This window comes from Phaseolus vulgaris, chromosome 7 (genome assembly GCF_000499845.2).
Source record: "Phaseolus vulgaris cultivar G19833 chromosome 7, P. vulgaris v2.0, whole genome shotgun sequence".
In the NCBI taxonomy this organism is placed as follows: domain Eukaryota; kingdom Viridiplantae; phylum Streptophyta; class Magnoliopsida; order Fabales; family Fabaceae; genus Phaseolus; species Phaseolus vulgaris.
Genome location: NC_023753.2, coordinates 25,931,009 through 25,958,149, shown reverse-complemented (window position 1 = coordinate 25,958,149; position 27,141 = coordinate 25,931,009). Strand labels below are relative to the sequence as shown.

The window sequence follows — 27,141 nt, the reverse complement described above, 5'->3', positions numbered from 1 at the left end:
AAGAGTTCTTTAATGTATAAAAAATGCAATAAGTGCATGATTAGTTCTGCATCAAGTTGACAATGATGAGATGAATAGACATAAAAGAAGAATTAGAAAGTAACCAAGTAAGAAGGGCCACATTCTCTCCCATGTTTTATGTCGGAGGAAGTTCCAATAATTCCAAAGCTTCACCGTCCTTAGATTAACATTAGTGTCTGCCTTGTAATACCAATGCACTATCCTGAAAAGCTCTTGAAAGAGATCACATCTAATCAATGGTTTATCATTATATCCAATCAACTACTTAACCATCCTCTTCTGTCCTTTCCTCTCAAACTTGAGAAGTCACTCTCTGTCAGTGTTCTGTCCAACCCCCACATGATCACCCTTCTCCTCCAGTAGACTGCAAATGGTGCACAACTGAGTGAGACACTGATCAAACAAAAGAAGAACAGCAAAGATGCAGCTGAAAACTCAGTTTTTCTTCTACTTCTGTTGCATTTGCTGCTTCTCACATGTCTTTGCATCTGCACCAAATGATGAAGCATCTGCTTTACTTTCTATAAAAGCAGCTCTAATTGATCCATTGAATAGCCTTCTTGATTGGAAATTGTTGGACAAAGCAAAAGGGAAGGGCGCAGCTCATTGTGACTGGACTGGTGTCCACTGCAACTCAGGTGGAGAAGTAGAGAGCCTTGATCTCTCCCGCATGAATCTGAGTGGCATTGTGTCCAATGAGATACAAAGGCTAAAGAGTCTTGCTTCTCTCAACTTGTGTTGCAACGAATTTTCCTCATCATTATCATCCATAGTCAATCTCACCACACTTAAGAGTCTTGATGTGAGCCAGAATTTCTTCACTGGTGACTTTCCATTAGGCCTTGGAAGGGCATTGGGACTAATGACCTTAAATGCTTCCAGCAACAATTTCTCTGGCTTTCTTCCTGGGGATCTTGGAAATGTCTCTTCCTTGGAGACTTTGGATCTCAGAGGCAGCTTCTTTGAAGGGTCAGTTCCAAAATCCTTCAGTAACTTGCACAAGCTGAAGTTCCTAGGTTTGTCTGGGAATAATCTCACTGGAGAAATCCCTGGAGAGTTGGGCCAACTTTCATCACTGGAGTGCATGATCATTGGATACAATGAATTTGAAGGTGGTATTCCAGCAGAGTTTGGAAATCTCACCAAGCTAATGTATCTTGATTTAGCAGAAGGCAATCTTGGTGGTGAAATTCCAGCCGAGTTGGGAAAGCTCAAACTGTTGAAGACAGTTTTCTTGTACAAAAACAAATTAGAAGGCAAGATTCCACACACAATTGACAACATGACTTCATTGGTGCAGCTGGATCTCTCAGACAACATGCTATCAGGAAATATACCGGCTGAAATAAATCAGCTGAAGAATTTACAGCTTCTGAACTTCATGCGTAACCGGCTATCTGGTCCTGTGCCTTCTGGCCTTGGAGACTTGCCTCAACTTGAGGTGCTTGAGCTATGGAACAATTCCTTGTCAGGGTCATTGCCTAGAAACCTTGGCAAGAACTCACCATTGCAGTGGTTGGATGTATCATCCAATTTGCTCACTGGTGAGATTCCAGAAACTCTTTGCACCAAGGGCTATCTCACCAAGCTCATACTTTTCAATAATGCCTTCGTGGGTCCAATTCCAGCAAGCCTATCAACATGTCCTTCAATTGTCCGTGTTCGAATTCAGAACAATTTTCTTTCTGGAACAATTCCTGTGGGTCTTGGTAAGCTTAGGAAGCTTCAGAGGTTAGAATTAGCAAACAATAGTCTCACTGGTGGAATTCCTAATGACATTGGTTCTTCTACATCCCTTTCTTTCATTGATTTTTCCATTAACAATCTCCATTCTTCTCTTCCTTCAACCATTATTTCCATTCCAAATCTGCAAACTCTAATTGCCTCAAACAACAACTTGAGAGGTGAAATCCCAGATGAATTCCAGGATTGTCCCTCACTAGGTGTCCTTGATCTCTCATCGAATGGACTCTCTGGAGGCATTCCACCAAGCCTTGCATCATGCCAGAAATTGGTAAACTTGAACCTACAGAATAACCAATTGACGGGTGAAATCCCAAAAGCATTAGCAAGCATGCCTACATTGGCCATTCTTGATCTTGCCAACAACTCTCTGAGTGGTCAAATACCTGAAAGCTTTGGTATTTCTCCAGCTCTGGAAACATTCAATGTCTCGCACAACAAGTTAAAAGGCCCTGTCCCAGAAAACGGAGTGCTAAGAACAATAAACCCAAATGATCTTGTGGGCAATGCTGGCTTATGTGGTGCTGTCCTCCCTCCATGTGGCCAAATCTCTGCATATCCGTTAAGGCATGGGAGCTCACATGCAAAGCACATTATTGTTGGATGGATCATTGGAATATCATCAATGCTAGCCATTGGGGTTACAACTATGGTAGCAAGATCTTTATACATAAGGTGGTACACTGATGGATTGTGCTTTCCGGAAAGATTTTATAAGGGTAGGAATAGGAAGGGGTGGCCATGGAGATTGATGGCCTTTCAGAGGCTTGATTTTACAAGTAGTGAGATTTTATGTTGCATCAAGGATACAAACATGATTGGTATGGGAGCGACTGGGGTTGTCTACAAGGCTGAGATACCACAATCAAGTACAATCGTGGCTGTGAAGAAGTTGTGGAGATCAGGATCTGATATTGAAGTAGGAAGCAGCAGTGATGACCTTGTTGGTGAGGTGAATCTTTTAGGGAGATTAAGGCATAGGAACATTGTTAGACTATTGGGATTTCTTTACAATGACGCTGATGTGATGATAGTTTATGAATTTATGCACAATGGAAACCTTGGAGATGCCCTGCATGGTAAACAATCAGGGAGATTACTTGTAGATTGGGTTTCCCGATATAACATAGCTCTAGGAATTGCAGAAGGACTTGTTTATCTTCATCATGATTGTCATCCACCTGTTATCCATCGAGACATAAAGTCAAATAATATACTTCTTGATGCAAATCTTGAGGCAAGGATAGCAGATTTTGGATTGGCCAAGATGATGCTCCGGAAGAATGAAACAGTCTCCATGATTGCTGGATCTTATGGATACATTGCCCCTGGTGAGTTACTAGTTCATATATACTTTTTCAGGTTAATCACTATTACTTTTTCAATTTTCAGAATGTTAGAGAGTCCTTAGTTAAATCCTAAGAAAAACATATCTTTCAATTGTCAAAATAGGATTGTTAAGAAGTATGCTTTTAAACTTAGCTCAACTTTATAACATTCAGGTTGAGAGATCTGTATTTTATATGAGATTATATATTTATGGATAGTTCGGATGACCTAATAAGGTCAACAGCAATTTGATATCATGTTAAAAAATGGATTTAAGTCTAATTTTAAAAAACCATCTTATAAGATGAGATTTGAACTCACTTATGTGATGTCGATGATAGAAGAGAAGACACTCTACATTCTTATATGTGAATAAATGTTTCATCTTCTTATCTTTACAAGATTTATATTGCTAACCATTTCCCTTATTTATTGGCAGAATATGGATACTCCCTGAAAGTGGATGAAAAGATTGACATTTACAGTTATGGAGTGGTTCTGTTGGAGCTAGTGACTGGAAAGAGGCCCTTAGATCCGGAGTTTGGAGAATGTATGGACATAGTAGGGTGGATTAGGAGGAAGATAGACAAAAAATCTCCACATGAAGCATTAGACCCTAGTGTAGGAAACTGCAAGTATGTTCAAGAAGAGATGCTTCTAGTTCTCAAGATAGCACTTCTATGCACTGCCAAGTTCCCCAAGGAGAGACCCTCCATGAGGGATGTTATAATGATGCTTGGAGAGGCAAAGCCTAGGAGAAAGAGTGGTAGGAACACTGAAACATTTTCAGCTAACAAGGAAATGCCACTTATTATTACCACATCACCAGGAAATGGCCTTCTTTAGGAACCAAATTTCAAGTTTTCCCTACCAGATTTTAATTGTACTTACACTTGTAGTTTTCTTAATTTCTTGTAATTTGTAGTCAATTAAGTGCTTCAATTTTGTTAATTGGTTCATATAAAGATAACTTAGAAACAAAATAAATTCAAATTGATTAACTTTAAGTATTATAAAACAAATATAAGCAAATGAAAACCTTTTTGAAGAAAGTAATCTTGCGATAAAAACTTATATTTAATATCAAATGTGTACCTGAGTGGAGAGATGGGCCCAGGCACGATCGGTTGATGTAGTGTAGTTGTTGACGTGTCGGTCTTCTTCTCTTTCGGTCGGTCGCTCCTTCTTGGTGTCTCCTTCGGTCGGGCGGGGGAGGGTACCTGCGAAGGCACTCCGACGCTCAAGTAAGTATGAGATTCTAAGTGTGGTTTAGTAAGTGAATCAAAACGTACCTTTCTCTGGCTTGAGCACATATTTATAGGATTGCCTAATGGGCTTTCTATCCCTTGGGCTCAGGGTGGTTGTGGATAGGTCTTGCCAATCGTGCTCCGGAATGCCCGGGGAACATATCTTCTTTAAACGCGTATTCCTTATTCTTCGGAGGTGTATCTTAACCACTTTAGCTTTGTCACACATGCCTCACATTTATTATGGGTTCGGTCGGTCGGCCACGTTCGTCCGATGCCTACCGGTACACTTGCCCCCCAGGCTCGAGGTGAATAAATACCGAAGAGTCGTAATGATTGTTGTGCCTTTCGAGGTGTCAGGCATTAAATGTAACGGAATGACGGGACGTTCGCTTTTTGTCGAAGATGGCGGAGATGGATCCAGCGGTGTGGATTAAATGACGTTTCGACTTCCGGCTGATATGGGTCGTGGGATGAGCGGGAATCCAACGGATGAGGGTGAGAGGGAAATGCTATAAATAGCATCCCCAGTTGTAGGGAGACCACGTTTCCTTGAGTTCGGCATCCAAGTTGCTCCGATTGCCGAGTCCACTTTGCGAGTTGTTGCGCTGTACGAAACATAGTTGCCGACCGAGGTGTAGATTTGTGAACGAAAGGTTAGTTATGTCTCAACTTTCTTCAAATAGAGCAAGTAGTAGGGAGTCGAGTGAGAGTAGGGAGTCATCGTCCGAAAGTGACGAAAGTACGAGTGGGTCCGTGGGTCCGAGTTATGAGTGGGTAGATATTAGCATTAGGAATATACCCACTGTTTTTAAGACACCGGACGACCTGGATAAAGTGATAGCTAGGGCCCCGGTCGTGCGGCCGGGTTTACCTTCAGATATTCTTATTGTCGAAATATGTGGGTATACCGACCGTGTCTGTCATGGAAGGGAGAACGCTCTGGTAGATTTCTTTTATGTTTATAGTACGTTATTCGCTGATTTGAAAGTGACGTTGCCGTTCGATGAGTTCACGATGGATGTGCTACGGTTTCTGAACCTAGCTCCAACCCAACTTCATCCGAACTCATAGGCGTGCATGCAGGCCTTCCGAATGGTGTGTCAACTTTTTGACTTGACGCCCAGAGCGGAAGTGTTTTTATCTTATTATAACACACATTCGTCCAACCCGGTAAGTTGGGTGTCGTTGACCAGCCGTCCGGGGGGTGTGCATTTTGCGGCTTTCACCACGTCCTACAAGAACTTCAAGGAACGATATTTCAAGATATTTGTGGAGCCGGACGGACGAGAGTATTTTTATAATAATGATGTTACCAAGTTTCCGTTCCATTGGACCCAGAATCCGACTGTGCTTAACACGAGTTCCCGTACGGCCCTGTCGGCTTTGGATAAGGCTGTTATGGTGGTGTTTGACCAACTCCCTCACAAGTTACCTACGAGGGAGATAATTTCGTTATATGCGTCGTCCGATCCCTGGGCGGATTTTATTGGTATGTGATTGTAAATTTGGTTTGGGTGAATAACTTCATTAAGTGTTTAATTCCTGTGTGTTTTGCAGAAATCATGAGTCGGGCGGACGCTTCTTTGCATGAGTATATGAACAAGCTGCGCCAGAGTAGGGATGGTCAGTCGGCCTCTGTCGACACGGCCGGGGTGTTGGCGGCAGTTTCGTCTACAACGGTTCCTGCGGCGGGGGCCTCGGCTGCTGCGAAGAAAAGGGGTCGGCCTCCGAAGGGAAATCAGGACGGCCGAGCTGGGCCATCCCGAACGACCTCTGAGCCAACGCTGTTGGCGGTCGGCATGGACATAGCTGCTCATCTACAGGCGGAGCTTACCGCCGAAGAGAATGAAATTTTTGCCACCATCCCTACAACTAAACTGATGGTGGAAACATTAGAGTTACAAAGCCGGGCGCTTATGGCAAGCCGGACGGTGGTTGAAGAGCTCGAGAGAGTGACGACCGTTACCATACCCCGGTTAAAGAAAGATGTGACCGAGGCTACTCAAGCCACTAAGATGTCGACCGAGAAGGCCGAGAGGTTGAAGGTCCAGTTGGAGGAGAAGCAGACGGCCTTAAAAGCGCAAGAAGAACTCACGAAGAGTCTTGAGGCGCAACTGAAAGGAGGAGCCGACCGAGAGGAGGCTTTAAAAGCGGAAGTGGCCAAGTGTCACGACTTCATGCTTCGCATTAGCGAAGAATACTTCCGGTTGGGCATCCAACAAGTGGCTTGTCTGCACGGTACGCCACTGGAGGACGACCGTTATGACATTGAGAAAATGGTGGTTGAAGGAAAACTTGTGCCGACCAACCCTGGCGACATTAATGAGGAGGCTGAGGCGGAGACTCCGGGACCACAGCCGGACGCCTCGTTCGAAGAATTAATGAATATTCCATAGATAATAGCTGGACCCGGCATGTGGGCATCGTACAATGGTTTTATTTTGGATTGCTGATCGACCGGATTGGTATTTTTGAACCTTGTTTGTTTGTTGTAAGTAGATTTTATTAATTTGGATGCTGGCCGAGGCGTAGTTGATTTCGTGAGCAATAATGCGAATGTCGAACGAGGTCTGGATGATTCTGAAAAAAGTAATAAGTTAATCCTGATGCCGAACGAGGCATAAATAATTGCGATTTCATTAAAGTAATAAGTTAATTCTGGTGCCGAACGAGGCATAAATAATCCTGACCGTTAAAGTAATAGGTATATTCGGATGCCGAACGAGGCATAAATAATCCTGATTACATTAAAGTTAATTCAGATGCCGAACGAGGCATAAAATAATCCTGATTACATTAAAGTTAATTTAGATGCCGAACGAGGCATAAATAATCCTGATTACATTAAAGTTAATGCAGATGCCGAACGAGGCATAAATAATCCTGATTACGTTAAAGTAATAAGTTAATTCGGATGCCGAACGAAGCATAAATAATCCTGATTACGTTAGTAATGTTAATTCGGATGCCGAACAAGGCATAAATAATCCTGATTACGTTAGTAATGTTAATTCGGATGCCGAACGAGGCATAGATAATCCTGATTACGATAAGTAATGTTAATTCGGATGCCGAACAAGGCATAAATAATCCTGATTACGATAAGTAATGTTAATTCGGATGCCGAACAAGGCATAAATAATTTTGATTTAGTAATGTTAATTCGAATGCCGAACAAGGCATAAATAATTCTGATTACGTTAGTAATGTTAATTCGGATGCCGAACGAGGCATAGATAATCCTGATTACGATAAGTAATGTTAATTCGGATGCCGAACGAGGCATAAATAATCCTGATTACGTTAAAGTAATAAGTTAATTCGGATGCCGAACGAGGCATAAATTGAGAGTAATAAAAGGAGTAGGAGACTGATTTTAATTTATAGTGCCTCGTTAAAACCTTCTCGGTCGTAAACCCTCCTTAGGGAAAAACCGACCGAGCGAGGAAAGAGTGCACTTTTATTAAGTTCAACTGTAATAAAATTTGATATGCGTGGCATTCCACGTTCTCGGTATGTCCTTCCCAGATAAATGTTCTAAGTAATAGGCTCCACCGGCTGCCGTATCTGCTATGCGGAATGGTCCTTCCCAATTGCTAGAGAACTTGCCTCCTTCCTTCCGGGTGCTGCTCCGCATTCGCCATACTAAGTCGCCTTTGTGGAACAGTCTTGGTTTGACTTTGGAGTTGTATCGTCTGGTCGCCCGAATTTTGCATGCTTCCTCTCTAATTCTACACTTGTCCCGAAGTTCGTTGATGAGATCGAGGCCGACCGAGAGGCTTTCCTTGTTTAGATCAAGATCAAGGGTTTGTCGGCGGAGAGAGGGTTCTCCAATCTCGACGGGGATCATAGCTTCAGTACCATACGTTAGGCTGTACGGCGTTTCTTGTGTAGTTGTCTGAGGGGTACAGCGATATGCCCATAAGACCTCTAAGAGTTCTTCAGTCCAGTTGCCCTTTGCTGGGCCGAGACGTTTCTTCAGTTCGTTCAAGATGACCTTGTTTGCAGCTTCTGCTTGTCCGTTTGTTTGCGGATGTTCGACTGAACTAGCGATGTGTTTGATGTGAAGCTTCTCGTAAAATTCAGCTAACGTCCGGTCGGTGAATTGCCGACCATTATCGGTGATGATGATCTGTGGAAGCCCGAAGCGGCAAACGATATTTTTCCATACAAAATTTTGAACATTGCGGGCGGTGATTGCAGTCAGAGGCTCGGCTTCGATCCACTTGGTGAAGTAATCAATGCCGACTAGTAAGAATTTACACTGGCCTTTACCGGGGGCAAAAGGGCCAATGATGTCCATACCCCATTGGACGAACGGCCAAGGTGATAACATAAAATGGAGTTCCTCAGGTTTTTTATGGGACAAAGTGCCAAACTCTTGGCATTTAAGACATTTTTGGACGAAATTGGTGCAGTCACCTTGGACGGTCGGCCAGTAGTATCCGGCCCGGAATACTTTGGCAGCCATTGTTCGTGCGCCGGAGTGAGTTCCGCAAATTCCTTCGTGCAACTCTCGGACGACAAAGGAAGCTTGGTCGGGTGTCAAACATTTAAGGAGTGGTTGGGTATAACCTCGGCGATAAAGGTCGTCGCCAATTAAGACAAAACGGGCGGCCTGCAGCTTCATGGTTTTTTCGCCGAGAGGACTACATGTGCCGTTGAGTAAATATTGCTTAATTGGGGTAATCCAAGTAGATTCCGCGTCGGTCGTTAGGCATTCCTGTAGGTCAATGCTTGGGCGTGTAAGCGTAACATGGATGACCGACCTATGCATTCCTTTACACTTCGTGGTTGCCAAACGGGACAAGGCGTCCGCGCGAGTATTGTGATCGCGTCGAACGTGCTGCATGGAAATTTCAGAAAAGGTGCTCATCGACTGTTTGACTAAGTGATAGTATCGCTGTAAAAAGCTTTCTCGGACTTCATATTCGTCATTAAGTTGACCAATGACTAACCTGGAATCACTTTTACAAATTAACTTAGTGATTTCCAATTCTTGAGCAAGGCGTAGACCGGCTAAAATGGCTTCATATTCGGCCTGATTGTTTGAAGTTTTGAAGTCGAATTTTAGGGCTTGCTCGATGACAATCTCGTCAGGGCCTTCCAAAACGACTCCAGCGCCGCACGACCTTTCGTTGGAGGAGTCGTCCACGTATAGGATCCACGATGAGTGTTCAGTCTCGACTGATGAAGGAGTGAGTTCGGCTGCGAAGTTAGCAAGAGCTTGCGACTTGATGGCTCCTCGTGGTTGGTACTGAATATGGAATTCGGATAGTTCAATCGTCCATCCGATCATTCGTCCGGCCAAATCTGGCTTAGTGAGAATCTTTACAATGGGGTAATTTGTCCGAACAATAATACGATGATTTTGAAAATACATACGCATTGGTCGAGCGATAATGATGAGAGCCATAACTACCTTTTCGATCGTTTGGTATCGGATTTCGGCGCCATGGAGGGCGCGGCTGACGAAATAAACTGGCCGTTCTTCCAAATTAATTTCTTGTACTAAGACTGAACTGACGGCTTCGTGTGAAACGGCGAGGTAGACTATAATGGGCTCTCGGGCGTCCGGTTTCTGGATGACCGGCGGGGAAGATAGAAAAGTTTTCAATTGGAGGAAAATTTCTTCGCATTCGGTCGACCACGCAAAGCGGGATGCTTTTTTCAATAGTCGGACGATGGGCCTCGTTCGTTCGGCAAGTTTAGGAACAAATCTGGATAGAGCGGTGAGTCGGCCGATAAGTCTCTGAATTTCCTGAATGGAGTTGGGACTTCTCTTTTCGGAGATAGCTTTACATTTCTCGGGGTTAGCTTCTATGCCTCTATGAGTTAGCATAAAACCTAAGAACTTCCCCCCTTCGACGCCGAACGCACACTTGTTGAGTCGCATCTGGTGTTGACGGAGGGCCTGAAAAACTTCTTTTAGGTCAACAATATGTTGTTTGCATGAGTCAGACTTGACGACGATGTCATCGACATAGACTTCAACATTCCTGCCGATCATGTCGTGGAATACATGGTCCATTAGTCTTTGATAAGTGGCCCCGACATTTTTGAGTCCGAAGGGCATAACTTCATAGTAGAAATTATCGGAATCGGTCATGAAGGCTGTCTTCTTTCGGTCGGCCGGGTGCATTTGGATTTGCTAATAACCTGAGTAGGCGTCGAGGAAGCTGAGGATGTGATGTCCGGCCGCTCCATCAACGAGACGATCAATGGTAGGCAGAGGGTAAGAGTCTTTTGGGCATGCCTTATTGAGGTCCGTGTAGTCAACGCACATTCGCCATTTTCCGTTCGCTTTCTTTACCATAACCACGTTGGCTAGCCATGTGGTGTAATGGGCTTTCCGAATGAATCCAGCTTGTAACAATTTATCGGCTTCATCACGTGCGGCTTGGCGTCGTTCTTCGCCTAGATGTCTTTTCTTTTGAGTTATTGGCCTAGCCTCTTTATACAGTGATAATCGGTGAGTGATAACCTCTGGGTCTACGCCAGGTATATCAGCGGCCGTCCAGGCGAACAGATCGGCATTTTTAACAAGTGTCGTACCGATGGCCATTCGGTCGTCCGGTTTCAGCGAAGTGCCGATATGTGTAGTGTGGCGATCATCGCGAAGCCGGAATGGATGCAAGTCTTCTCCTGCTTCCATACGGGGATCGTCCATACGAGGGTCGAGATCAACAAGGGCTATCATCTGACGACGGGACATGTGCCGTCCGGCACGTCGAGTGGGGGATCGTCCTCGTTTTTGTGGGAGTCGGTCGTCCGGATTGGTCGTGTAGAGTCGCCGAGTTGGCTCACTTTTCAAACTCGCAACATAACATTCCCTAGCGATTTTTTGATCAACATGGATTGTTGCTATGTCGTCATTTGCCGAAGGGAATTTCATGGCTAAGTGTGGGGTGGAGACAATGGCTTTTAATCTGTTGATGGACGGTCGGCCGAGCAGGATGTTGTAGGAAGTCTGGGCGTTAACCAGCAGATATCGTACGTTTATTGTTTTATGGAGACCGTCTTCCTCACCAAAGGTTGTATATAAATCTATATACCCCTTAGTGTCGACCCGCTCACCTGAGAACCCTACAATTTGTTCGTTATAGGGTTGAATATCTGATTCTGGGATGCGCATTTTCTTGAAGATTTCCCAGTATAATATGTCGACCGAGCTACCTTGGTCGACCAAGGTCTTGGCAATTGCGAACTTGTCAATTTCTACAGTGATTACCATAGGGTCGTCTTGGGCTGGATCTATAGCTGTGAACTCATCGTCAGTGAAAGTGATCGGAGGTATGTGTGGACGCCTCCTTGTGGTAGCATGAGCGGACTGGATGTCCCGGAGATGTTTCTTTCGGGCGGAATTTGAGCACCCGCCACCGGCTATATAATTTGCTTCGTGGTTCGGTTCGCCCAAGTTAACGGGTCCAACAATCATGTTGATGACTTCGCGGACTCGTTGGCGAGGGCGGGTGTTTCGGTCGGGACTTGTGTTGCGGGCGCGTGTACGCCGAACGGGGCTTTGACTGCGGTTCCGCGAAGCCTGGCTACGGTCGGTTCGGCGTTTGTAATCGTTACGGTATGACCGGTCGACACCACGAGATGGACGGTCGGTACTCCGTGGTGGGGATCTTGAATTCCTTGTCCTCTTGACGAACTGCCTCAAATGACCAGCCTGGATGAGCTCTTCGATTTTGTCCTTCAACGCCTGACATCCTTCGGTCGTGTGGCCGAAGTTTCGATGGTATTGACAATGCTTAGCGGTATCTGCATTCGGTGGCGTTTGATATTACTTCAATACTGGGATTAAGTCTGTTTGTAGTGCTTCATCTAGGGCTCGTCCCCTCGGCACAGTTAAGGGGGTGTAACTGTTAAACCTGGGGACTCGGCCTCCTCTGTTCCGGTCGGACCTTGGAGTGGTTCGGACGATTCGTTCGGTCTCGACTTCTCTTTCTTTGTTCGGGGTTTGGTCTTTGAGGACTCCGGATCCGACGGTTTTGAACCGTTGGTGGTAATCAATGTGTTCTTCGATTTGCATGAATTTGGTTGCTCGAGTTCGAAGGTCTTCCATGTCTTGAGGCGGCTTCTTGATGAGACTCTCAGTAAAACGGTTCGGTCGGATGGCCGAGACCAAATGGTGCAATGCAACTTCCTGCTTGAGTCCTCGGATGTGCATACATGCTTTGTTGAACCTATCTAGAAAGGTTCTGAGAGATTCGCCTTTTTCTTGTTGTACCGCTAGGAGAGACATGGAGGACATGTGATGCGGTCGGCTGGTGGCATATTGAGTGGAGAATTTTACGGCTAAGATGTCAAAGTCGTCAATGGAGTTCGGAGGCAGCTCTGTAAACCAGGTAAGAGGTTCTCCCTGAAGGGACGTGGGGAAAACTTTACACCACACATTATTATCTGTGGTATACAAAGTCATTTGCGTCTTGTAGACATTTAAATGCTCGTCCGGGTCGGTCGAGCCGTCATAGAGTTTAATAGCGAGACCTCTCCATTTGTCAGGAAGTGGTGTGGTGATAATTTCGTCTGTAAAAGGATGACCCCTTTTACTTGACTTTCTTTCGACTGTTTCAGCTCTGGAAGCAGGATTGGTCGGTGTAGGTATGCGAGAGGTGGTTCGGTTGGCCATATGGGATTGGCCTTCTCGTTCGGGATTATCGACCTGTCGTTGGAGTCGTGCATTCTGCTCTCTCAATAAGGCGATTTCTTCTTCTTGGCGGCGTCTATCTTCTTCATGTTGACGATGGTCTTCCATCCCCTTTTGTCGCAGTTCCTCCATCTGAGTTTGGAGGGTTTGAATCACAGTCATCTGTTCTGCCATAGCGTCGTTGTTGTTTCTTGTTGCAACCATTATAGTTTCAAAAATTGAAAATTTGCCTCGGCCCCACGGTGGGCGCCAATTGTACCTGAGTGGAGAGATGGGGCCCAGGCATGATCGGTTGATGTAGTGTAGTTGCTGACGTGTCGGTCTTCTTCTCTTTCGGTCGGTCACTCCTTCTTGGTGTCTCCTTCGGTCGGGCGGGGGAGGGTACCTGCGAAGGCACTCCGACGCTCAAGTAAGTATGAGATTCTAAGTGTGGTTTAGTAAGTGAATCAAAACGTACCTTTCTCTGGCTTGAGCACATATTTATAGGATTGCCTAATGGGCTTTCTATCCCTTGGGCTCAGGGTGGTTGTGGATAGGTCTTGCCAATCGTGCTCCGGAATGCCCGGGGAACATATCTTCTTTAAACGCGTATTCCTTATTCTTCGGAGGTGTATCTTAACCACTTTAGCTTTGTCACACATGCCTCATATTTATTATGGGTTCGGTCGGTCGGCCACGTTCGTCCGGTGCCTACCGGTACAAAATGAAATATTTGAATCATAGTTTTGTGTTTATAAAAAAAAATCGAAAAGCTTAAAATATGATAATAAAATATTAATATTTTGAAAACAATAAAATATGTGAGACTAATTAATGTTGAAAAAAGAATAAAAAAGTTTAAATGTTTGAAAAAATGGATGCAACTAAACAAATGCACTGAAACAATGAGAAAAATAAGAATATTAAAATATAAGCATAATAATAAATAAATAAATAAATAAGCATTTAAGCGATTGAAATGAAACAAAAAGTTCTGAATAAGTAAATGGAAAAAACAACGGAACGCCAACCAAATCTAGTTTTAAAAATCATGTAAGTTTCAAAGTTATAAAAAAAAAAGTTTAGAATAGGAAAAATGGTAAGCGTAACGTTGTGAAATTGAATAAATATATAGGTAATTAAATGTTATTGTAACTTTTCAAAAAATGTTTTTCTATGTAAGATTCTTGTTGAAATGAAATGAAAAAAATCGTGAAGAAGTAACTTTTGTATTATTAAAAAATGGTAAGCATGAGGAAAAGAAAGAAGAGTGTAACCTTACAAAATCTAAATATATTTGATGCAAGTAATTCTACACAAGCTTATATTTAATAACAAATAAAATATTTAAACCACGTTTTTGCTCTTACATAAAAAATTAAAATACAAGAACTAAGCATGATGAATTTTTTTTTAAAATCTTTTAATAATTAAGAGTGAAAAATATATTTAAACGGTTATTGAATTTGATTCCTAAATAATCTGAAACCAGATTAGATATACCAAAATACAAGATAACTTAGACATTGAAAAAAATAAATAAAAAAACTTGTAAAAACATAATACTAATTAAAAAAAATTAGGAAAGACAAGTTCATGAGTAAAATGAAACAAAAAGTTTTGAATGAGGAAATGGTAAAAAGTACGGAAAACCTACAAATTTTAGTTTCAAAAACCATGTAACTTTCAAAATTATGAAAAAAAAGATAAAACATTAGGCATAATATTGTGGAATTGAATAAATAATTCTCAGCGAAGAATCTTTTACAAATGAATTTCTTCTTCATTATTATCAAAAACTAAACCTGGTACACATATAGAAATATTTAACCGAGCAAATCACACTTTATATGAACATAATTATGTTTAATAATACAATAACATTTAACTCACACCTTAAACATATTCGTGGAAAGACGAGGTTAAGCTCAATCCACAAACCGAATTTTGATATTATCGCGTTTGAACCGATTATCTCATTGAACAGGTTTTACAAAAGTCAAACATAAAAAAACAAATCTTAGAAAAACTACAATAATGTTGGTCTTTCTATACTGTTTTATCTTTCATTTTAAGAGTACCTTTCTTCCAATGTACCATGCTTTTCAAATATTTCAACCTTTTATTTCCACTTCAAATATCTCGTAAATTTTATTCTACTACAAATATTGAAATTCTTAGATTGTAGGGCTTTCGGCTTTTCGAATAGAGACATACACACAATTAAGTTTGGTACTTGTACCGGTCGAACCGGACAATCGAAGACAAAAATTAATAATACGACATAATAAATACATGGTAAGAAAACAGTTATAACTAATGTTGAATGAGTCAAAAACATATTTTGAAATACACTCTTGTGATATCAGGAAGCCACTACACAAGATCATTATACACGTCTTGGTGAACTGATTATCTGACTCACACAAGTGGACACCCAAGTCAACCTATAAGGATGACTTTTGAAAGGGAAAAAGGTACATTTTCATATTCGGAGAGAATAGACCAATAACAAGCAATGACTTGAGCGTCGGATTACAATCGCAGGTACCCCAACCAACCGACGACGCGTGTAGGAGAGGAAGAACATTGAAGGATTCGAAGACTACCAGCACGACAACGAATTGTGTATCGAGTAAACCAATATTACTTAGGTCCGACATCCACACATGTATTACTCAATAAAATATTTTCTAAATTAATTGTTGACATTGGATATACCAAGTATAGAATAATAAAATGTAATGAGTACTTATGTGGATTTATAAATCTTCGAGTCTCTTAAATAAATATTTAGATAACTAAAAATCATAGTTAGTTATTTTGTAGTTTTGGTATATAAAATGTTGTAACTGAATCTTGTTATCATATGTATATAAATTATAGGGGATACCAAATAAATGAATATATTAATTAGGAATTAATTGGGAGTTTGGTTAGTAAAATAAATATATTTATATAATTGGATAAATATGCTGGAATGATTGCATACAATTAAATGTTAGTGTAGTATTTGGAGGCAGATTTTGCGTTGAAAATAGGAAGAGTTGAGCCGTAACCCACATCGTGGGCCCTATTGAACCGTCCCAAACTGCAACTCATTCATTTTCTTCTCTTCTCTCAATCGAGACACGTTCTCTGTGGAGCCACTGCCACACTCGCTCGCCCCCAAACCATGAACTCAAACGTAATTACAATTCTATCCCCACTCTATTTCGCAAATACCGCGCACAACCTTCTTCCTTTTTTTTTTCTTTCAACCTTTTTTCTCTTTTCCTTCTTTTTTTATTGCATGTTGACGGCTGTTTGGCGGTATGGAACAGCAGAGAACTATCTCCGGTTCGTCGCAGAGCCCTAGATCTCCTTCCTCTTCGCAGCCCTTCCTCTCCGTCTCTGTCACCGATCCCGTTAAGCTCGGCAATGGCGTCCAATCCTACATCTCCTACCGCGTCATCACCAAAGTACTTTCGATCATTCGTCTGATTACTCTTCTTTTCTTTCATTTCTCGTTATCTATTATTGTTTATTTTATTTTATTTTACTTTTGGTTTTGAAATTTCTTGTTGAATCTAAGTCCAGCTGCGGTTTTCGAGTTGACGGAGGTTGTTGGAGTTTTTCGTGAACTCAACTTCGACCGCATTGTCAGTTTCGAAGAGTTGAGGAGCCGATATAGTGGAATCTCGGGGTTTTGTGTGATTGATTCCGCTGAGGAGTGGGGTTTAGTTTGGGAGGGGGTTTTTCGGTGATCGGTGTATCGATATTCGTGCCGGGATTGGATTTTCAGGAGTAACCGATTGGCTTTGATGAATGCGGTTAATTGACATCCATTTCCGAGGAATTGTGATGATTGGAATTTGTTGAACATTGTGATTTAGAGAAATTAGTTAGAAGCTGAAATTCGTTGGATTGCTTTAGTGAATTGAGATGTGCATTGGTTTGATGTTGTTCATTCTCTTGTTACTGTTTAGGGTAATTCGTAGAGTTTCTCCTTTCCTCCCTATAACTGTGTGCAGTCCTCGAGAGTGTCGTGTTGGACATAATTAGCGCAAGGGTGTGTATTAGGAAAATACATTTTGGTCACTTAAACTAATAGGAAGTGTTTATAGGAGGTGAGAATACAAAAATTGTGTTTGCTATTCCACCTTTAAATGGGATCCTTCTTCCTCTTCCGTATTAACCGTGTGGGCAAGTGTACATCCTTAAAGTGCAAATAACGGCCGCGATCACCTGTAGAATGAATTTGAAATCTTTAGCGCAGGTTTGGGTAAGGACTCAAAATGCGCGGTCCAGGGGAAACAGCCAAAACATTTGTGATTATGAATGTAGAGGGGGTGTGCTTGTTGGTTGATGATTGAGCTTGAGATTGAGCTTGATTGCTGCTTGTTGTATTAAGTGAATGGAACACACAGCTTGAGAAAAAAATTGCCTACGGTTTTGTAGAAGCGGGGAAGGTTTAATTCTTTAGGATAATGGACAATTTTTTATAAGCTGAAATCATGTCTCAAAATCTTATTATTCTAAATGCCTTGTCACTTTGATTCTTATTTTGCTCAGTCTACTAGTTTGTAAATATTAGCTACCACTTTAAATGATCTGTTTGAAATTCATTGAGCATGTATTTATGAACTTTCAAATGCTACAGTAATTAAGGAAACAAAAAATATAGTTTTTAAGTGGAAATAAAGCATTTATTACATGGGAACACACAAACAAAGTTGACAGGGTTTTCAAACTTGCGAGTAATCATAAAACCGGACAAGTTTACGGGTTAGAAGCATTAATCTGTTCAACTCGCTAGCAAACTTTTTTCTTAAAGGACTTCGGTAAACTCATTAGTTAGACCCTTGATTATTTACTCCCTTATTTTAAATGGAAAAATATTCTTTTCATTATGAGTTATAGTTTCCTACCACCACTATAATACATGGGGGAAGATGTGTAACTTTTCATCATCTGAAACAATTTGGCAGACAAATTTCCCTGAATATCAAGCACCTGAGAAGATTGTTATTCGACGTTACAGTGACTTTGTCTGGTTACGTGATCGCCTTTTTGAGAAGTACAAAGGCATTTTCATTCCCCCTCTTCCAGAGAAAAGTGCTGTAGGTAAGATCTTGTGTACGCTAATGTCATTGTGAGTTTAAGAATAGTTTGAAAGTAGCTATTGTCACTGGAATATGTATGTTAATGCTGCTACCTTGATACTTGTTCAATGCTTTATCTTCCTTTTGTGACTTCAGCTCATGTTGATTCTTGGTACTTATGTTACCCTCTTCATTTATCATCACAAAAACAATTTCAGTGAGGAATTGCTGCTTTTTTAATAGTACTCTTCACATGATCAAACAAAAAAGATTATCATAGGTTTCTTTTATATTCAGAATTAATTTTGGAGCATTTAGTCATCCGCTTTACCTTTTTGTCTATTTTCCAGAATCTCAGGTTTCTGGTGGAGCTTAGTAGCTTGAATTAGTAATTCTAATGTGTTTGATCTATGTTACAGTAAAATCTTTTCTTTTTCAAATTTAAATAAAAAAAAATTGCGTGATCTGGAATTTCTTTGGCACTTCATTTCAGAATTTAAACATAACATATGTACATAGGTACATACATATATATATATATAAATATATATATATATACATATATACATACATATATATATATATATATAAATATATATATATACATATATACATACATATATATATATATATATATATTTGGTGTGAGCTGGAATGTCTTTGACAAGATTAACTGTGCATTTAGTTGGTGGTTCAACTAACATGAGACTTTCATCACTTATATGTATTCTAAGCTGATTGAGATCCTAGAAGCCATGCATTATGCTTAATAAAAAATACATTCTAGACTTGATATTATTGCTGTTAAATGTTGATCGTTATCCAAAGTTCCTGTGATAAATTTGTGCATTTTGATTTTAATTTATTCAGTGGAACCTTGAAATGTTGTTGCCACTTAAAGTTCTATCTGGGCTTCCCTTTTGGTTGTTATTGCAGAGAAATTTCGTTTCAGTGCTGAATTTATTGAAATGAGGCGGCAAGCATTAGATGTATTTGTAAATAGGATAGCATCACACCGTGAACTTCACCAAAGTGAGGACCTGAGGTTGTTTTTGCAGGCAGAAGAAGAGGTGATGGCTCACTTGCAGTAGACTTTATTCCTCTGTGGAGCTGTGTCAATTTTAGATGCAATTTGCTTTGGTTCTCTTTCTACTCTATTTTCTACCACTTCTATCATTGTGCTGTTACTGCACTGTATTTTAGTCCAAAGTTGAATTATACATTATTGTTACTGATTTTGTAAGTATCTTGCAACAATAGTTCATACTGGATAGTGGAATATGGAATGTGCAAGTCTTATTAATACTGTTTCTTTTCTATAATATTCCTTTCTCTTGTATCTATATTGTATTTTTATGATATCTGTTCTTTTTCCCATATTTGAATTTTTTTAAGAACGAAAATATGAACTTAGATTATCTTCATTTCATTAAACATATTATGCAGACAATGGAACGATTAAGGTCACAAGAGACTGGCATATTCAAGAAGAAGCCGGCCGATCTAATGCAGATTTTTAAGGTAAGATAAATTTTTTTACAAGTTTTAATGATATTCAACTATTTTTGTTTTAGATAATAGAGGATGCTATTATAATGAATTTCACAAAATGTATAAATGAATATTATTAGTTACTATGGAGTTTCTTCTTTTAGTATAAAATTCAGGCCAGGATAACTAGCTGACCTGAAACTGTTGCTAATTATGGTATTAGTTTTTAACAAATAAGCTTGTCATGGAAGATATGTCGACCATATAATAGGGTAATTAATGAACTTGGAAATTAACAGTTTTTAGCTTTTTCCTTGAAACAACTGTAGACTTGGTAGTTGCATTTTGCTAGATTAATGTGATATTCTGCTACTGAATGTGATAGTCTGCCACTTCAGTATTTCATTCTCAGATAATTTCCTTTGATATGAATATGTTCACGCTAACAAGCTCTCAGATTGCAATTTGTCCTCTACTTTAGACATTAGCTTCTGCTAATCGATCTGGTTGAGTGTACTGTTCATCCAGGTTTCTTAATTTGTTGTTTATGTGAATTTTGACAGGATGTGCAATCTAAAGTGAGTGATGTTGTTCTTGGGAAAGAGAAACCAGTTGAAGAAACAGATCCTGAGTATGAAAAGATGAAACATTACGTCTTTGAGCTTGAAAACCACTTGGCTGAAGCTCAAAAACATGCATACCGTCTTGTGAAGAGGCACAGAGGTATATGATGCAATTTAAGATTCTGGTTTGGTTCGTATTATTGTCTTCTGTATCTACTTTCTGTTTTATAATTTTGTGCTCTTTTTATCCACTCTTCCGACAAGATAAATTCATAATTGATTATGTTCACGCAGAATTGGGGCAATCACTGTCTGATTTTGGAAAAGCAGTAAAACTTCTGGGTGCTTCTGAAGGAAATGCTCTTGGGAAAGCATTCTCTGAACTTGGGATGAAGTCAGAGATTTTATCAGTCAAGCTGCAAAAGGAGGTAATTCTCACGTTTTGCTGTTGGACAACATTTTACTGGTTATTCATATGTTTGCATGACGGTATATACATATTATTGACGGATTAAACTGAAACAAACTATCCTACTATGATAGGCTCATCAGCTCTTGATGAATTTTGAAGAACCATTGAAGGATTATGTCCGAGCTGTACAATCTATTAAGGTAGTCCCGGTCTCGTTTTCTTTCAGTATTTAATAACTAATTTGTCTAACTTGATTAAAATATTATGTTTTTTTTACTTGAAATATATATCCAGTTGCCTAAGTAGAACAATTATTCAGTTATGCGAATCATATGAGTTCTGCTAAAAATGGATTGTTATACCCTTTTTTTTCAATCTAAAGCTCTTGGTTCACATTCTGAAACAGGCAACAATAGCAGAGAGGGCGAATGCCTTCAGAAGACAATGTGAACTGGCTGAAACAATGAAGCTAAAGGAGATTAATCTGTATACTCCTGGTTACTTGTTTTTATTATTTGCCTAATTTAATTTTTACTGCAGAATAATTCCTTTTTGATATAATATAAACATCATGTTATGGCTAAGGTCCCTTTCCTAAAAGAAAAGCTCTTTTCTGCTTATGTGAATGCAAAATAAAAGCCTTATTTCTGTCTTGTATTCTGTGATATGAATAAAAGCCTAAGAAGTCTTGGTGCCATATATTTTGATATATATGTTTGCAATGCAGTGACAAGCTCATGCTGATTCGATCTGATAAAGTTGCAGAAGCTGAGCATGAATATAAAGAGGCAAATTTGCTTGAATATTAACCTCTACTAATGAGAATTATATGCAATTTCTTTTAAATGGACTGACAAGATTTTGCCATGCAGTTGAAGGCAGAGAGTGAGCAGGCGACGAATACATTTGAGACGATTGTGAAACTAATGAATGAAGAGATGGAGCGTTTTCAGGAACAGAAAACATTAGATATTGGGATTGCTTTCCATGAATTTGCCAAAGGACAGGCACGTCTTGCAAATGGTATTGCTGACGCGTGGCGAAGTTTGCTTCCCAAACTGGAAGCATGTTCCTCTCTCGTGGAGAATTAATCAATGAGTTCTGCAGAGCATAGATAAAGTACTCTTTTATGGGTTGTTACAGGGGCCAGGGTATGGCAGACGCAGGTCGCAGCTCTTGTTTTGTGAAAGAGCTTTCGAATTATTATTATTATTATGCTGTAAAAGATGTGTTTTTTTTTTCTTTCTGGTCGGTTTTGTACTAATTTTAAACAGAGTAAAGGGGTTACCTGTCCGCACTTTTATTTTCTATTTTGCTGCTCTTCCTGTTGCGATTTATGTATCTTCCTCTGTTGTATATAGTCACTGCGGATTTACAAGCAGAAAAGAGAATGTTTATTATTTTGGACAAGCTTTTGACTTAACAAATTATATAAATCCAATTAATATTTCCCTCCAATGATACTTGCTGGAAAGAAACAAGCGCGAGTGGCAAATACAACATTGTGTTAAATGGTGTCGGATTTGCATGATAATGAGGGCAGAGCTATCAGTACACTCTTTTTACACATTTTCTAAAGTTAAAACTTTTTGTATTGAAGTCTGTAAAATTATAAATCAGATTTATAAAACAATAATTGTGTATTATTAGTCAATATGAAGTAGTTGGCTATTTAAACACAATTTTCTTATTAAGATATGTACACTTAGAGCTTTAAGCAACAAATTTAGTTGTGGTTTTGCACTCTTGATAATTTTTCTTCTTTTCTTCAACTTTAAAGAGTTCCTTAAATACAAAATTGTGAGAAGAGTCATTACAAATTCTTTTCTACCATTCTGAGTCTTCACTTCAAAATCTTCATTTTCACAATTTTGTTCCTTCATGATGCATTAAATGTGGTCTATGCATCATTAAATATTTATTTTTTGTTTAAATAATATTTTGATAGTTAGCATCACTTATCAAAACTTGATTAGAGAGTTTTCAACTAAGTTGAAAAAAGAAAGTGTAAGTTTGTCCGAGATAGATAGTCTTTCTATAGTTTATATAGAACGTATTAGAACGTGCATTGGTGTGAAACAACTTTAGCACGTCCTTCGAAAAATCTTTGACATTGGTTTCAACTTTAAGTTTTTTTTTTGTAAACGTGAAAATGAGAACATTCTCTACAACAGAAAATAAACTCAAATTTTTTCATTAAGAACAATGTTGGCTTAAAACATTGTGTATATGCATAGTCTTATGAGACTTTTTCTCATCAAACAAAGCAAAAACAACATATGTGTTGTATTGTCTGATAGATGAAGCACATTGTGCCTTGCATGATCTATTGGATAAAACTTGCGTCTTCCGGATGAAACATATTCATGTTTTATACTTTGTTGTTTAATGACACTTAATCAAAATAAATAGGTTTAATAAATGTTTCTCTTATAATCTCCCATTTTTTATGGTACTTAAAACAATAGAGTTTAAACATGAGTTTTTACAAAGAGAGTTAACAAATCAAGTTTTCATAACAAAAGTTTTTGAAAAACACTTTACAAACTTAACAACTATATACTTGAAAACTTAACAACTATATAATTCAAGTACAAGTTTAATGAGATTTTAAACTTTTCTAATATTGAATTTAGTTATATTATATCAATGAGATATAATATTTATATGTTTGGGTACATATATGGTGTTTGAAATAAAAACACGGAATAACAAAAATAAACTTTATACATTAGTCTGTTACAAATAATTGTTAAAAGAAAGAAAAACAAATCTTTATTTTTCTTCTTCTTCTTTTTCTTCTTTGTATGCTTCCCTTTGCTTGATATTTTTCTTCTTTTATATACTCCCTATCTCACATGAATTCTCCCCTTCTTAACCAACAACAACAAAAGGGTGATGACCTTAGTCAACTTCCATTTCTTCATCATTGGAGGATAACAACTAAGGAGTGGATGAAGATGTTGGAAGAAGTGGCTTAGATTGAAAATTAAGAAGACAGACACACATGTCATGTCACATCTTAGCTCCGCGCTTGGCCTGATCACACTCGATGATGGAGGAGTGACTAGAGGTTTTTTAGGCAGCCTTGAGATGCAACTCAGTCTGCAAAGTAAAGGTCACATCAAGATCTGGGTAGAGCACAAAAGTGCAGGTCAACAATGTTGTCTCTACATGAAGAGAGTAAAAACACACATGCTTCACAATGCATATCTTAGCATTGGAGGGAAGAAACTTGATATTGACAAAATGCATACGCGACAACCTATATGCATGTTTTAGTGGTTTCTCTTCTAGTGCAAGTCCACTAGAGTGAGCAATAGAGAACTTGAATATGTAAAACAAACTCAAGGCATGCGATTAACAACTTGAAATAATTGATTAATTGCATCGGTATTGTTTTAAATCAACATTTTCAAAAGTCTATAAATGGGACTTCTATTTCAATCTTTTATGCAACAATTACAATTGCAAAAACAAACCATTTGAGATATTTTAAGCAATTTTCAAAATTTAAATTGACCTTATAAAATTTGGAATTTAATGTCTGTGTTGTGTTAAAAAAGAACTTTGTTGTTGGTAGCATCCCACTATTTCTAGTAATAAATTATTATATTTTTCTTTATCAAACACATTTTGTCTGAGGGTTTTTTATTAAAAAATTTAAAAATAAATGCAAAAACTTGAATAAAATATTATCAAATATGGAACATTTGTCCAAATAATGTTCTTTAAAATTAATTAAATCCAAGTTTTCAAAAAAAAGTTTTTTCCTTACAACAAAGTTTTATTTGCTATAAAATAAATTACAATAGAATCAAAATGTATAATATAATTAAATAATTTAAAATCAACAAAATTAGTTTCTTAATTCAAAATATAACATAAATATTTTAATATATAAAATTTCTACAAATAATAACTAAAACATATAATACTAAATTTTAGACTGCTTGAAAAGGATGAACTCACACAATATTTTGGGTGCATACAAGAGGATGAGGACCAGGCAAGTATGAGCCCATTAAAATATCATCTAATGAAATATTTGATTCTTCATCAATGTCTTATTTAACAAGACAAAGGGTGAAACCATTTATGCCTCATGCTACCTGAACAAGATTAACATTAAACATATTTCGGGTGCATGAGATACAAGAGCACAAAGAGGAGGCAAGTATGAGCCCATTAAAATATTGTCTAATGAAGTATTTGAATCTTCATCAATGTCTTATTCAGCAAGACAAAGGGTGAAACCCTTTATGCCTCTACATGGTACCTGAACAAGATTAGACTAGACATATTGTAGTCAATATTAGTTCTATGCAATCTAGCTGGAGTGTGCCATGCACTTTCTATCTACCATGGGTTGTGGTGAGGTCTTCCAAAATTTCCTCTGCCACTTGTATTTGGATCAAATGACTCATGTATAACCTTTCCTCAAAAGTAGTTTCAATACAAACATGGTGTGCACCTTCATTGAAGTCAAACATGATGACATATTCAAGAGAGTGGACTGTCATTAATACATTGATTGTCTCCTCATAAGCATATGCAGGTGTTATCACAAACAATAATTTTGTGCCATGTAACTATACTTAACATTTCTTCATCTATTCTTCATCTACTAATTTGATGGTTTGATGCTTTAATTTGATGTCTATAAAATCTTTATCAAGATATGATAGTCTTCTTATAGGTCTAGACAAAATCGTTAAATTTAACATTTACATTTTTTTCAACACCAAAGTATGAAAGTTGTAAACTCTATAAGTCTTTGATATGTCTAGCCAAGAATTACACTTTTTCCAACATTAGATTCAAATTTACCATCTTGATCCTTGGTGTTAAGGATACAACAACAAGAACAACTAAAAGAATGAAAATAACCTATGCGGAGTTTTTTGTTCCTCTCATAAAGAGTCTTTTCTAATATATGTATGATCAATAATCTAGTTTGTACATAACAAACATTATTTATTACCTCTGCCCAAAGGTGTTTTTTTAATGTTTTTGTCCTTTTGTTTTTTTCTTAGTTTGGGTTTTGTTGGTTTTTGTTTACCAAAGTCCATTAGAGTTTTGTCTTCCCTTTTGTAATATAAAACCATGGCATCAGCAGATGCACAAAACATATGAAATAAAATTATGTTTTCCCACTTTTCTAATTGATCTCTGTGCATCGCTTCTCACCTTCTCCATCTTGTCCCTTTTGATCAAGAAAGATGTAGAACTTCAAGATGGTATCAGAGCGGGTATAACCCGCTTTGCTCTGCTGCCTCTTTTTTTTTCTCCTCTTACGAACCTCTCCTCGTTTTCTTTTCCCCTTTTTTGGCTTCTTCTTCCTCATGGTTGCGACACAAGAAAGTTCCTCCAAGAATGATCAGCAAAACCAAGCAATGCATACTACCTTCATCCAGGAGAAAGTCCAACAATGGTTTTAGTCACGCCGCATCTTGATGGATCCAACTACCATTCTTGGAGTAGAGCAATGAAGTGTGTCCTACTTTCAAAGAACAAGTTCAAATTTGTCAACGGGGAGATACTAGAACCTTCACGTAGTGACAGTCAATACGAAGCGTGGGAGAGGTGCAACGTTATGGTGATCTCATGGATCACGCGAAGTCTTACAACGCATATAGCTCAAAGCACTATGTATATTGATAGTGCAAAGAACTATGTCAAGACCTTAGAGAAAGATTTGAAAAAAGTAATCACTTTCGTGTTTCAGACCTCTTACAAGAGATTAACTCCATCAAGCAAGGTGAAAGGAGTATCACATACTATTACATTGATTCCAAAACTCTGTGGGAGGAGTTGGATTCTTTACGCCCTTTGCCAACCTGTGTGTGCAAGATGAAGTGTGGTTGCGGGATGATGAAAACTATAGCAAATTACAAGGATTATGAGTGGGTGATGTGTTTCTTGAAAGGATTGAGAGAAACATACAACACTGTTAAAACGCAAATCTTGCTAACAGAACTTTTACCAGGTATTAATCGTGTCTTTTCTTTAGTTTTACAAAAAGAAAGACATTTGAATGAGAGCATGGGAATAAACAAAAAGGTCTTGATTAATAGCGCTAATCAACAAAGAGCAAACAACAAAACCAACAACAGTAATCATGAGTGGCCCAACTATGGAAGAGGAAGAGGAAATAACTATGGTAAATAATGTTCTTTCTACAACAAGATGAACAACACTGCAGATGAGTGTTACTCCAAACATGGTTTCCCACCATGGATAAAACAAAGAAGTGTTACAAACGCTTTTGAGAAGGATGAAGAAAATGAAGCTGAAAAAGGGAAATCTACCCATGAAGAAACTCTTACCGAACAGATTGTCAAAAGCTTTGGAACAGAACAACTGCAACAACTTGTGGATATGATTCAAAATTCCAAGAATAAAGAGAAAGCGATTAACAACACCATAGGAGAATGTCCAAAAACGAGCAAAAACCCAGGTAAGGAAGGTATAAGTAATTGGATTCTTGATACATGAGCCACTGATCATGTGTCATGCTCCAATTCTTTCTTTATAAGATATTACAAAATAAAACTTGTGAGAGTTAAGTTACCCAATAATCATACCATTACTGCTATGTATGCTGGAACCG

General features: G+C 38.8%; 2 protein-coding genes across 3 annotated transcripts; both read left to right on the top strand.

The window, feature by feature from the left end:
- The first annotated feature begins 64 nt into the window (after positions 1 to 64).
- LOC137828943 (MDIS1-interacting receptor like kinase 1-like) lies at positions 65 to 4,094 on the top strand. Its single transcript, XM_068635711.1, has 2 exons — positions 65 to 3,095; positions 3,533 to 4,094. The coding sequence occupies exons 1-2, from the start codon at positions 443 to 445 to the stop codon at positions 3,937 to 3,939; spliced, it is 3,060 nt and encodes a 1,019-aa protein (XP_068491812.1). The 5' UTR covers positions 65 to 442; the 3' UTR covers positions 3,940 to 4,094.
- An 11,895-nt stretch (positions 4,095 to 15,989) lies between these two features.
- LOC137828940 (sorting nexin 1) lies at positions 15,990 to 21,938 on the top strand. 2 transcript variants are annotated; one of them, XM_068635707.1, is made up of 11 exons: positions 15,990 to 16,165; positions 16,302 to 16,439; positions 17,949 to 18,084; positions 18,999 to 19,132; positions 19,509 to 19,583; positions 20,117 to 20,276; positions 20,411 to 20,544; positions 20,660 to 20,728; positions 20,935 to 21,014; positions 21,256 to 21,316; positions 21,401 to 21,938. In XM_068635707.1, the coding sequence occupies exons 1-11, from the start codon at positions 16,154 to 16,156 to the stop codon at positions 21,617 to 21,619; spliced, it is 1,218 nt and encodes a 405-aa protein (XP_068491808.1). In that variant the 5' UTR covers positions 15,990 to 16,153; the 3' UTR covers positions 21,620 to 21,938. The 2 variants fall into 2 exon arrangements, with proteins under 2 accessions (XP_068491808.1, XP_068491809.1); XM_068635708.1 differs by lacking the exon at positions 15,990 to 16,165 and having other exon boundaries at positions 16,266 to 16,439; positions 16,553 to 18,084.
- Positions 21,939 to 27,141: the final 5,203 nt, after the last annotated feature.